This window comes from Cucurbita pepo, chromosome LG05 (assembly GCF_002806865.2).
Source record: "Cucurbita pepo subsp. pepo cultivar mu-cu-16 chromosome LG05, ASM280686v2, whole genome shotgun sequence".
Taxonomy (NCBI): Eukaryota; Viridiplantae; Streptophyta; class Magnoliopsida; order Cucurbitales; family Cucurbitaceae; genus Cucurbita; species Cucurbita pepo.
This window is the reverse complement of record NC_036642.1, coordinates 9,404,127-9,415,332: the sequence shown is the minus strand read 5'-3', so window position 1 is coordinate 9,415,332 and position 11,206 is coordinate 9,404,127. Positions and strand designations below refer to the sequence as shown.

The 11,206-nt window shown below is 38.8% G+C and overlaps 2 protein-coding genes across 4 annotated transcripts in view; one reads left to right on the top strand and one right to left on the bottom strand.

Annotated features, from left to right (window-relative positions):
- Positions 1–6,685, bottom strand: part of LOC111795271 (Niemann-Pick C1 protein-like) — a 19,239-nt gene extending 12,554 nt beyond the window's left edge. Inside the window, exons 1-13 of the mRNA XM_023677582.1 lie at positions 6,488–6,685; positions 6,038–6,114; positions 4,997–5,096; positions 4,815–4,922; positions 4,326–4,442; positions 3,840–3,990; positions 3,368–3,615; positions 2,965–3,156; positions 2,554–2,630; positions 2,357–2,474; positions 1,748–1,831; positions 931–1,026; positions 728–829 (exon numbers count right to left, since the gene is read on the bottom strand). Coding sequence (XP_023533350.1) covers positions 728–829; positions 931–1,026; positions 1,748–1,831; positions 2,357–2,474; positions 2,554–2,630; positions 2,965–3,156; positions 3,368–3,615; positions 3,840–3,990; positions 4,326–4,442; positions 4,815–4,922; positions 4,997–5,096; positions 6,038–6,114; positions 6,488–6,553 — 1,536 coding nt within the window. The 5' untranslated portion in view covers positions 6,554–6,685. The remainder of the gene's footprint in view (positions 1–727; positions 830–930; positions 1,027–1,747; positions 1,832–2,356; positions 2,475–2,553; positions 2,631–2,964; positions 3,157–3,367; positions 3,616–3,839; positions 3,991–4,325; positions 4,443–4,814; positions 4,923–4,996; positions 5,097–6,037; positions 6,115–6,487) is intronic.
- Positions 6,686–7,704: 1,019 nt separating this feature from the next.
- Positions 7,705–10,889, top strand: LOC111794640 (transport and Golgi organization protein 2 homolog). 3 transcript variants are annotated; one of them, XM_023676728.1, is made up of 6 exons: positions 7,705–7,967; positions 8,065–8,248; positions 9,636–9,845; positions 9,964–10,155; positions 10,235–10,378; positions 10,623–10,889. In XM_023676728.1, exons 1-5 carry the CDS (start codon positions 7,885–7,887, stop codon positions 10,364–10,366), a joined length of 801 nt encoding a protein of 266 aa, XP_023532496.1. In that variant the 5' UTR covers positions 7,705–7,884; the 3' UTR covers positions 10,367–10,378; positions 10,623–10,889. The 3 variants fall into 3 exon arrangements, with proteins under 3 accessions (XP_023532496.1, XP_023532495.1, XP_023532494.1); XM_023676727.1 differs by having other exon boundaries at positions 10,616–10,889; XM_023676726.1 differs by lacking the exon at positions 10,623–10,889 and having other exon boundaries at positions 10,235–10,542.
- Positions 10,890–11,206: the final 317 nt, after the last annotated feature.

Sequence of the window (11,206 nt, the reverse complement as noted above, 5' to 3'; positions counted from 1 at the left end):
AAAAAAAATCATCAAATAAATTAAGAAAAGAAAGTTTCTTCAATAGATAGCATGTGAAAAAAGAACAAATAAACAAAGAAGACTTGAAAACATTTTATAAACTCAGTATGATAAAAACATTCGCTTCCAAAATGAAGATGGTAAGGGAAAAGATGTGACATCCCACAGTGGTTGGGGAGGAGAACAAAACACCCTTTATAAGGGTGTGAAAAACTTTTCCTAGCAGACGCGTTTTAAAGCCTTGAGGGGAAGCCTGAAAGCCCAAAGAGGACAATATCTACTAGCAGTGGGCTTGGGCCCTTACAAATGGTATCAGAGCCAGACACCGGGCAATGTGCAAGCGAGGAGGTTGTTCCCCGAAGGGGGGTAGATACGAGGCGGTGTACCAGTGGAGGTCCCACATCAATTGGAGAAAGGAACGAGTGCCAGCGAGGACGCTGGGCTCTGAAGGGGGTGGATTGTGTTATCCCACATTGGTTGGGGAGGAGAACGAAACACCCTCTAGAAGGGTGTGAAAACCTTTCTCTAGCAAATGCATTTTAAAGCCTTGAGGGGAAGCCCGAAAGGGAAAGCCCAAAGAGGACAATATTTGCTAGAGGTGGGCTTGGGCCGTTATAAAAAAAAGAGGAAATGTCCGGAACTTCAGTGAGCAGTCCATCTCATAGAACCATAGCTTTAAGAAACGTAATAAAAATTTTATCCAATTAGAACTGAATTAGTATCAAACCTGCAGAATACTTTGTGTCGCACAATCCTCACCGAGTGGCTTCAAGCATATATCAGTTAGAGATACGACTGAGCCAGAATAGTTTGCAACAAGTTCATTGACCTGTTGAAATTGTAGCAAGAAAAAAGTGCGTAAAGAACTCAACTAAATAAGTGAGGAAACAGAAACAAATGGTAGGAAGAAGCACCAAGTGCTCAAAAGACCTTATTCTGTATATCAAAGAGTAATAGAATATTATCCTCTGTAACTATACGTGGAGCCGTGCTTTGCCTTCCGCTGGGCTTGGTTGCTATTATCAACTGAAACACATACGAACACCACGCATCTAGCCGTTAGCGATAAAAACTGATAGTGGGGTAACATAGAACATCAACTATTATTTGAGAGCGAGATTGAAAAGAAAACGTGGCCATAATCATTAAAAAGAACTACAACCGTATTGAAGTAGATAATAAACAAAGGTTAAAAACTACCTTTAGTCCCTCAACTTCTATAGAAGTAACAATTAATCTTTGAATTTTGGTTCATAACGATTTAGTCCATGTACTTTCAAATTTATAACAATTTGGTTTCTCAACTTTCGGATGTAACAATTTAGTCCTTTAACTTACAAATTTATAACAATTTAATCCCTACCGTAAAAAAATTCATCAAAGTTAAATGTTGTCTTTTATTATTTAATGGTCTATACCTTGTAGCTTATTGACATATTGGGTCCCTAATTAGTTTATTAATCTGCCTATTAAAAACTATATTAAACCTTAACAATAATTTTCACAAACAGGGAACAAATTGGTTCAAGGACTAAATCGTTAAAAACCAAAGTTCAAGGACTAAATTGATAACACTTGCAAGAATAATCAAAAACCAGTCAATCCTTGAAAATTATCAGTTTCACTTTGTAACATACACTGAGTCTACTTTTTTATTTCCTTTTTTCTTACATAGACATACATCAATGGGCATCAAATGGCTTAACATTTAATTGTAGAAGAACTATACGATAAACATCACTGTCACCTGTTCGATTCTGTAGAAGGGTGCAAGATGGCTGTCAAAAAACTGCTTCTCTGCTGCTGCTTTACTGCCATGACCTACCCATAGCTACAACCTCAAACCAGTTAAGCTTACATAGAATTTAGAATGCTAATTACACATGCACATACATACACATAAAGGAAGACTAAGGCAATAGGGCACTAGATAGCAAATTTTCTTGTGATTAGGTATTTCAAGGGAGCCTGAGTTTGAGATTGATTCTCATGAATAAACCTCCTCAACCATTCTAAAAGATAGCATTGTTGTTCCTCTTTCTAAAAGCAACTATGCCGAGGCCACCAAGAGGGAGAAGGGAAGTCCACTTCCAGGCAATAGGGCACTAGATAGCAAATTTCTTGTGATTGGGTAATTTGATAAGGATCCTGAGTTTGAGATTGACTCTCATGAATAAACCACCACAACCATTCTAGAATATACTGGATTGGTACTTACAACCATAATAAAATACAGCAAACTAGAAGGGCAAGAAATAGCTCTTTTCCCCCACAAATTCAAACAAATGAATTTAGTTAAAAACCCAAAATTAGATATTTCCACATCATCTAACAATTTCCAAGAAAAATATGATACCTTCTCTGGCCGGGTTTCAACTTTAAAACGAACCAGACCCACACAGAGAATAAGAACAATTGATAAAGAGGTACACAGCACTAGGATAGGGTTCCGAGCAACCCAAGCTCCGTAGTTCCTATAAACACGAGATTGGATATAAAAGAGTGGAATAGTTTTATGCTTCAACATCATTTAGCAAAGGACAAGATATTCACCTATAAAAGCTAGCAATGTATCCTTGAATAGTGGAAAGTTGAACACCATTCCTCAATGTAAGATGCACCCCATGCTCCTGAAGATACAATGAAAAAAATGAAAAAGGCATAGTAGAACATAGAACACTTGCAACAGACCATTTGACACGTAAAAAGCACCAGACCAAGAACTATGAATGGTTATCCTATGAAGAAACTGCTAGAAGGAGGAGTTCACAAGCTAGATTCACTGTTGCCTGGACTAATTAAAGACTGCAATTGCACAATTAGAGCATTGCTAGCGAAGTACACTTCCAGTTAAGAGATTAAACAACATCAAGGAGTAATGGAAACCAAAAATAAAATGCAACGCCCAAGACGAAATGGAAAATCAAGAAAAAAAGAAAATTTAAATATCATAATGAAACCTGCCTTTGTTGCACCATTTTCATTCTCTTCCAAGTTAACAGAATTGACCTCACCATCATCTCCAATGTTTAATAAGGGTTCTTCCCTAGCTGAAAGTCTCCTCCTTTCTCTAGTAGGGTGAAACAAGGCCCATCCAAGGAACGCGGAAATAAATATAACATAAAGTATTGTGATTGAGAAGTCAATGCAACTGCTCTGCATAAATCAATATGATAATGGAGTTTATATTAATGTGCTAGTAAGTTAGAGTCATGCACAAAGCAGAAACAATTCAAATGATATATTCTGAGGTTCCAAAGTTGCAATAATTTTTAATGCCCATGTATTCGAGTGTTATTGTCCAATGATTAATGAATATGTGAACATAATGCTTCAATAAAGTAGGATATCAAAACTTGCATCCAACCTTAAGAGACCAAATCCTGATGGTGCAGGCATTACTTTTTGGTGGAGAAGGAGGTTCTAAGCTAGAGCACGCGGGAGATGAAGGGCAATCACCACAGGAGCAGCCCAGTGAAGTGTCACCACATGAGTATACAGACACATTCATAAGCTCCATTTCAGATGGCTTGTCAGTGTTCGCCTTAAAATTTATGGAATAAGGTGATCCAGGAATACCAGGGCCTACTTTCTGACCAAGAAATGCAAAAAATTCTAACAAAAAAAAAACGCATACAAAATATTAATAAGAGTTTACAACTTCATTATCAAGCAGAAACAAAAAAATAAATATTCTGCACGAAACTGCATAAAAAAAATGTAAATTGGAAATATCAAACAACGTAAAAGAACTATAAGAGAGTGTTGTTACATAGATAACAAACATCAATATATAATGCATGAAATTTATAGTGATATATGAAGACGAGAAATATTACCTTCAGAACTTTTAGCACCACCACCAACAAAATCTATGGCCCGTGTATTCATTGTACCAAATTTAACATCCTTGCAGGAATCATAAAGACCCTTTCCAAACTCCTCAGTTACGAAGTAGTCAATGCCATCCACAGTCATTTTTCCACCAACCTACGCAGTCATCATTCGTGATGAGAGTTCATCCCCTAGTTAAGCTAATTGCACCATAATTCAAAGGAAGGCGGTAAGTAATATCTTAATTCGTGATGTCCTAGAGAGAAAATTTTATGATTTATGACGGACTTTTTAGTTTTCATGATGATAATGCAGTAGTATAAAAGTGAAACTGCTAGGCTGTTAAGCGAATAGACGCACATCTAGCTGTGGAAAACAATCATTATTCGATGCCCTTTTTTTTAGAATTAAAATTGTCCCATCAGCTGTAAATAATCCTATTGAATAATTGCCTGTAAATACTACAGTAAAAGCTAACCAAAACGCTTTACCTCAGCAATGGATGTCACATTAATAAATAGACTCTGTCTTGGAGAGCAGGAAAGCTCACAAAAAAGATTAAGGAAATTCCTCAAGCATGCTGGACAGCCCACAAAAAGTGGAATAGCCTGCAGTTAATAAAAGCAATTGCGTTTATGAAACATAGAAACAAACAGAAGTCACGCACTGAGAAAACCCACTCTAAATCAGGTACCGAGCATCTCCAGGCTATAAAGCAGCTAGAATGCCACACATAACCTCATACGACATGACAAGATACAGTTCGTTTAAAGATACAGATAAACGCTTAATTAAGAAAAGCTTGAAAATAGAATCATATTCATACCAAAAAAATCACTACAACAACAAGTAATCAATTTCATCACTCATTTTGTAGGTCTGTCCATGCAGTTTCTGTATCTCAATTTCATTAGCAAATAATCATTGAAGGTAGCAATGTCTCAATGATTAGGATTCCAAAGATGGGAGATGAGACTTACTTGTTGAACCTGTGACCGTAATGTCTCAAATTGAGCCTCAGTACAACAAACATTTCCACTTATTGTAGGACACAAGCTTTGAATTTTTTCTGAGAACAGCTCATCAGGCTGCAGAGTATACAGAGGGGTCATTTAAGAACACTTGTGCGAATATATCCCAAAACAAGTTGAAAGATAAAGACCTTCACGGATGGGGAACCATAAGGGCAGTTCAAAACCTTCCCATCACTGCGTGCTCCACATATATCATACATAGCACAGTACTCTTCTGAATGTCTCTCCCTAGCAGAAACAATTGTCATTTCAAAAAGTCAAATTCATCCCATAATAATAACTCTTGAATCCTAGGTTAAACAGATAAAAGTAACCATCCATCAAATAACGATAGATATCGAACGAGTTGAGAAAATAGCATATGTAGAGTAATTTTCACCAAGAAATCTTACACAAATACATAGAATAAGAGATTATAATTGTAACGGCTCAATTTCCCTTTCAGACTTCCCCTCAAGGTTTTTAAAACGCGTTTGCTAAGGAGAGGTTTCCACACCTTTATAAATAATGTTCCGTTCTCCTCCCCAACCGATGTGGGATCTCACAATCCACCCCCCTTCAGGGCCCAGCGTCCTCGCTGGCACTCGTTCCTTTCTCCGATCGATGTGGGACCCCCCATCAAATCCACCCCCTTCAGGGCCCAGTGTCCTTGCTAGCACTCCGCCTCATGTCCCCTTCGGGGCTCAGCCTCCTCGCTGGCACATCGCCCAATGTCTGGCTCTTATACCATTTGTAACAACCCAAACCCACCGCTAGCAGATATTATCTTCTTTGGGCTTTCCCTTTCGGGCAAATAATGCTTCGTTCTCCTCTCCAACAGACGTGGGATCTCACAATAATAAAAATAAATGCAAAGCATTACGGATAAATTAACGTAAAAGAAATGCAGTTCTCCGTAACCAACGACCAATTGGTGTGCATACAATAAGTCAAAGTTGCCACATCCAATAGTGGATCAGGACATTACCATAAAGCTTTAGAAGCTACAACCGCTCGAACAAAACTCCAACTCTGTCGTTCGTAAATTAGTATCGACAATAGATATCAACTAAACTGAAGCGCCATGAATCCCAAAGGCTAATAATAGGATAAAGAGAAAACTTAACAAAATAAAACAGATATCCACATGTAACGAGGGGTGCCCTATGGTCTAATTAGAATGGCCTTACTCGGAAGTAGAAGCAGAACGAACAGGAACAGATAAATCAGCCTCCCCTCCTATCAGCATAGTTACAAAGAAGATCATCTACACCAACAAAAAGTAATATCCACTTTAACGACTTGAAACATAAACGCACCAAATAATATGAACACAATCAATAATTCGAACATCACAAAGCACACATGTGCTCCAAATCCCCCCATTCAAACACACACTCCCTTATACCCAATTTGATTTCCAATTCAACTTACTTGATCCATTGGTAACTAAACCGAAACTATCAATAACAAGTAGAGTAAAAGATCCACCAAGTACAGTCCGAGTCTATGGGAATCCATTAGAATTTTGAAGGTTTTGACGTTTTAAACGTAATCCATTAACACGCCCACGAGCTGGAAAAGAATGATTCATGAACAAACAAACATCTAAGAAGCAAATGAAGGGAAAACGAGCTCGCCTGCAACATAAATATGGAAATTCGGAAACGCAATCGGCAGGCCATCCCTCCTCGATTGAGAAACATGGGCGATGATATCGAGACCTCTGATTCTCGCAGACTGATGAGAAGAAAGAAGATGAACTGAAAAGAAAAATGGAAACCAAGAAGACTTTTTTGTTGGTGAAGCAAACTGATGAACTTCCATTTTTACTCTCCCTCCATGTTTATATTAATTTCGCCCCAAATATCTTGCGTATTTTTTTCAACAAATATTTTAATTTTTTTAATATAAATTTTATTCAAAATAATAACAAATTCAATAATATTTTTTTAAGCAAAATAATACATTCTAATTAAATTTTTTTAAACTAACTCCTCGCACAGTCGATTGAGAATCGTATCCGTGACTACTGCAGTTTTACCGGTATGTCTATCCCGATAATTAATTTTCGCTGACCACGTTCAATAGGAATCATCGATCAATAGCAATAAGTCCTGTCGTTTCTAAGATCGACCGACGCCTCACCTACACAGGTTCCTACGTAATGTAGTGTCGGTGGCACATTCAACATATCGTTCTAACTCATGTGCCTTCCAAAATCAGAGGTGTTCGAGCTTGTTGCGTACGACTAGTCAGCTTTGCAGTGGCAAAAGGATTAGACCGACGCCTCACCTACACAGGTTCCTACGTAGTGTAGTGTCGGTGGCACATTCAACATATCGTTCTAACTCATGTGCCTTCCAAAACCAGAGGTGTTCAAGCTTGTTGCATACGACTAGTCAGCCTTGCAGTGGCAAAAGGATTAGACCGACTCCTCACCTACACAGGTTCCTACGTAATGTAGCGTTGGTGGCACATTCAACATAGCATTCGACCTCATGTGCCTTCTAGAATTAGAGGTGTTCGAGCATATTGCGTACGACTAGTCAGCTTTACAGTGACAAAAGGATTAGACGTACCCCCATGCTACGGTTCCCAACAGAGAGAACCCGATGCCACATTAGGTTAAGGAGTTGGGGGATAATAGCTATTTCGCATCCCAAAGCGTGCCGCCCTCGTAGGCACGCCATTATATTATATAATTTTTTTTATAAAATATTTTTGTTATATTAAAATTTTGTATATTTTTAAAATAGAAATTATCTATTAAAATAAATATTTTTAAAATATATATATTAAAAAATGGAGACTCCTCCAAAATTGGGCCCACGCTTACTTCAAACCAAGATGTCCGATTTGGGTGAAGTATATGGGTTCTGTGAATATTGGGCCCAGACCACGAGCCGCCATGGATGCCTGCTACGAGAGTTCAAGTCGGTGGCGATGGCGATTGGAGCAATATTCTGTAAAATGAAGGATCAGCTCGCGTAGGGTCGTTGAATCTTCACTATCGGTTTGTCGGTTCGATTTCATCATGTGCATAGCAGCGTTTCTGTGGCAAGCTCATCCGGTATATCCATTCTTCCTTCTGCTCAATCGTGACGAATATCACAGTAGGTCCGTCCAATTTTAATTACGTTCCTTTTCATTTTCTTGGGGGAATCGATCGATAGATTCAGACTTTGTAAAATCTCTTTGGTTTTTCCCTTTTTAGGCCCACGAAGCCGCTGGAATGGTGGGAATGTAACGAAATTTTGGGCGGGAGAGATGGTTTGGCCGGCGGGACGTGGCTGGCTTGCTCAAGAAATGGAAGAGTTGCATTTCTCACAAATTTCAGGGAAGTTGAGTTACTTCCTCAGGCTAAAAGCAGAGGAGAGCTCCCCGTTCGTTTCTTGAAGGTAAAGTGAATTTGTGTATGATTAGTTTCATAAAATTACTTTGAAAAATCATTGTTGTGCAGTGTTGTTACATCGAGATTAGTAATCTAGAGGAACAAACTGGAACTTGAATTCATTGAAACGCCTGATTAACCTGTTTTGGTCGATTAAGTCTGCTTGAGTTATATATAGGAATATTATGCGTATGGAGGTACTGCTTCATGCAGGACCTTGTGTGTAACCAAGAAGGAGCTGTTGGTTTTGTTTTAGGGTGCTGTGTACTCATGAATAACAAATACTGTGAGATCCCACCTCGGTTGGGGAGGAGAACGTAACATTCTTTATAAGAGTGTGGAAACCTCTCCCTAGCAAACGAGTTTTAGAAACCTTGAGGAGAAGCCCGAAAGGGAAAACCTAAAGGACAATATCTACTAGTGGTGGGGTTTGGGCTGTTACAAATGGTATCTACGAAGGGGGTGGATTGTGAAATCCCACGTCGGTTTTGAGAGGAGAATGAAACATTGTTTACAAGGGTGTGGAAACCTCTTCCTAGCAGACACGTTTTAAAAACCTTGAGAATAAGCCCAAAAGACAAAGTTCAAAGAGGACAATATATGCTAGCGGTGGGCTTGGACGGTTACAAATACAAATGCTGAATGAATTTCTAACAATGGATGGAGATTGAAGATAGAACATGCTAGTTTTGTTTTCCTGTGTACTAGTGAAGAGGAACATGCTAGTTATGATTGAGCTGTCTACTTAGTAAACAGAAAAAGTGAATAGGAAAAGATGATAGAAATTGGTAATGATGGATATGGAGATTGAAGATAAAACATGCTACTTTTGTGTGTGGTGTTCTACCAGTGAACAGGAAAAGCTGATTGAAATTACTAATGGTGGATGAAGATCGAAGATAGAACATGCTATGCTAGTTTTGTTCGTGCCGTGTACTAGTGAATAGGAAAAGCTAATGATGGATGAAGATTGAAGATATAACATGTTTGGTACTTTGCTCCTGTCAATGAAAATAATGGTCATTCTTATAGAGAATAAGGGCATAGAACGGACATAGTTTACACGCTTTAGAAAAGTTGATAGATATACGAACAACGTCGTCTTCAAGAAATACAAAGGCAATTGAGTTGTAAGAACTCAACTAAGAGTTGTAAGAGCCCAAACTCACCGCTAACAGATATTGTCCGCTTTGGCCCGTTATGTATCACGCTAACCTCATGGTTTTAAAATGCGTTTGCTAGGGAGAGGTTTCCACACTCTTATAAGGAATGTTTTGTTCCCCTCTCCAGTGAAATGCAAACAGAAAGTTGACGTTGGCAAAGCTAACAAGACAGAATTAATATAGCATTTGGAGTCATAGAATAATGATTCTCCTGTGTTTTTGTCTTGACAGAGCAAGACAACTCCCCTCGACTTCGCCAAAGAAGTCGAAAAGGAAGCGCACCAGTACAACGGTTTCAACTTGATAATCGCCGACATTCCCTCGAAAACCATGTTTTATATCACCAACAGACCAATTAACAACAGCGACAGCCTTGTCACTGAGGTCCCCCCCGGCATTCATGTCCTCACAAATGCACAACTCGACTCTCCATGGCCCAAGGTAAGACACAAATGCACAACTCGACTCTCCATCCCCTAAATTAGCTAACGTGGGATTCCTTACCAACAATCCTCAACATAACCTCTCAGCTCATTCAAAATATTTCTCGGTTTTTTAGGCACTGCGACTGGACCAGAGTTTGAGAGAGTTCGTGAACAAAAATGGCGACAGGGAACTTCCAGTAAAAGAGATGGTTGAAAAGCTAATGACCAACACAATTAAAGACGATGTGAGCTTGCTACCCGGCATCTATTCTCCTCGAAGGGAATATCAATACAGTTCCATATTCGTCGATACAGATTCCGAACTGGTAACAAAAAATGATATCAATAGCTTTTTAAATGATATCCATGGAGAATCTGAAATGGGTTTGCTCCATTTTTTCTTAGGGACGTTATGGAACTGGAAGCATATCTGCTTTGTATGTGAAGAACAGCGGGGAATCTTCATTCTTTGAGAAGCATTTGGAGAACGATGCATGGATTGACAGCAGTTTTACCTTCCACATTGAGAACTTATGAATCCTTTTCGAGGTGAGTTCAAGTTCTTTAATGTTAAGCTTCTTTTTTTCTGTGAATATAGAATCAAAAAGGGAAACGGAAATCTCTGAGTAAGAGTTTATTGAAGAAGGAATCTGAAATCTTAAAAATATTAAGAACGAAGTTAAACATAACTAATCAATACCCAAAATTCATAACTTTGCGCCTCTGTCTATACTCTCACGAGAGTTCATGTCTACACAAGCCAAAGCTAAAACGGTGACGTTTTAGATATTAGTTTTCAAGTTTCACGCCGGGTCCGGCCACTAGACTGGCACACGTGCGGGGGTTGCAAGCTCTGACTCCGCCATTGCCTGCCCATGTTTTCCTTCGGTTCTTCGTCGTTAACCGATTCGTTTCCTTTCCATACGTTTTGCTTCTGGCTGGCACGTGCCTATGCACGTGACTACCTCCCTCTCCATGGTTGTACTTAGTGTCGAAGATCCTCCCTCCTCCGGTTAGTTTTCAAATCGTTGGACTATTAGTACCTTCAATTGGCATTCCAGCCTTCCTTCTTGAATGTTTCTTTCTTGGTTCTTGAATGTTTCTTTCTTGGTTGTGAATAATCACTGCAAATAAAATATGGGAAAGCCTCTTTCTTTCTCCGATTCAGGGTAAGATGTTTTGTGGGTAATCCGCATTGTGGGCAAAAACTCCATACCACGATAGACCGGATGTTGTGAGGGTAATAGTCCAGTGGTTTGTTCATTTCATTGTTATAAATCAAATTTAAAAGCATAGAAATCAGGTCACAAACTAATTATTATTTTTTTTTTCTTTTCTTCCTAATTTCTACGTTTTAAAAAATGGATACAATAAGTG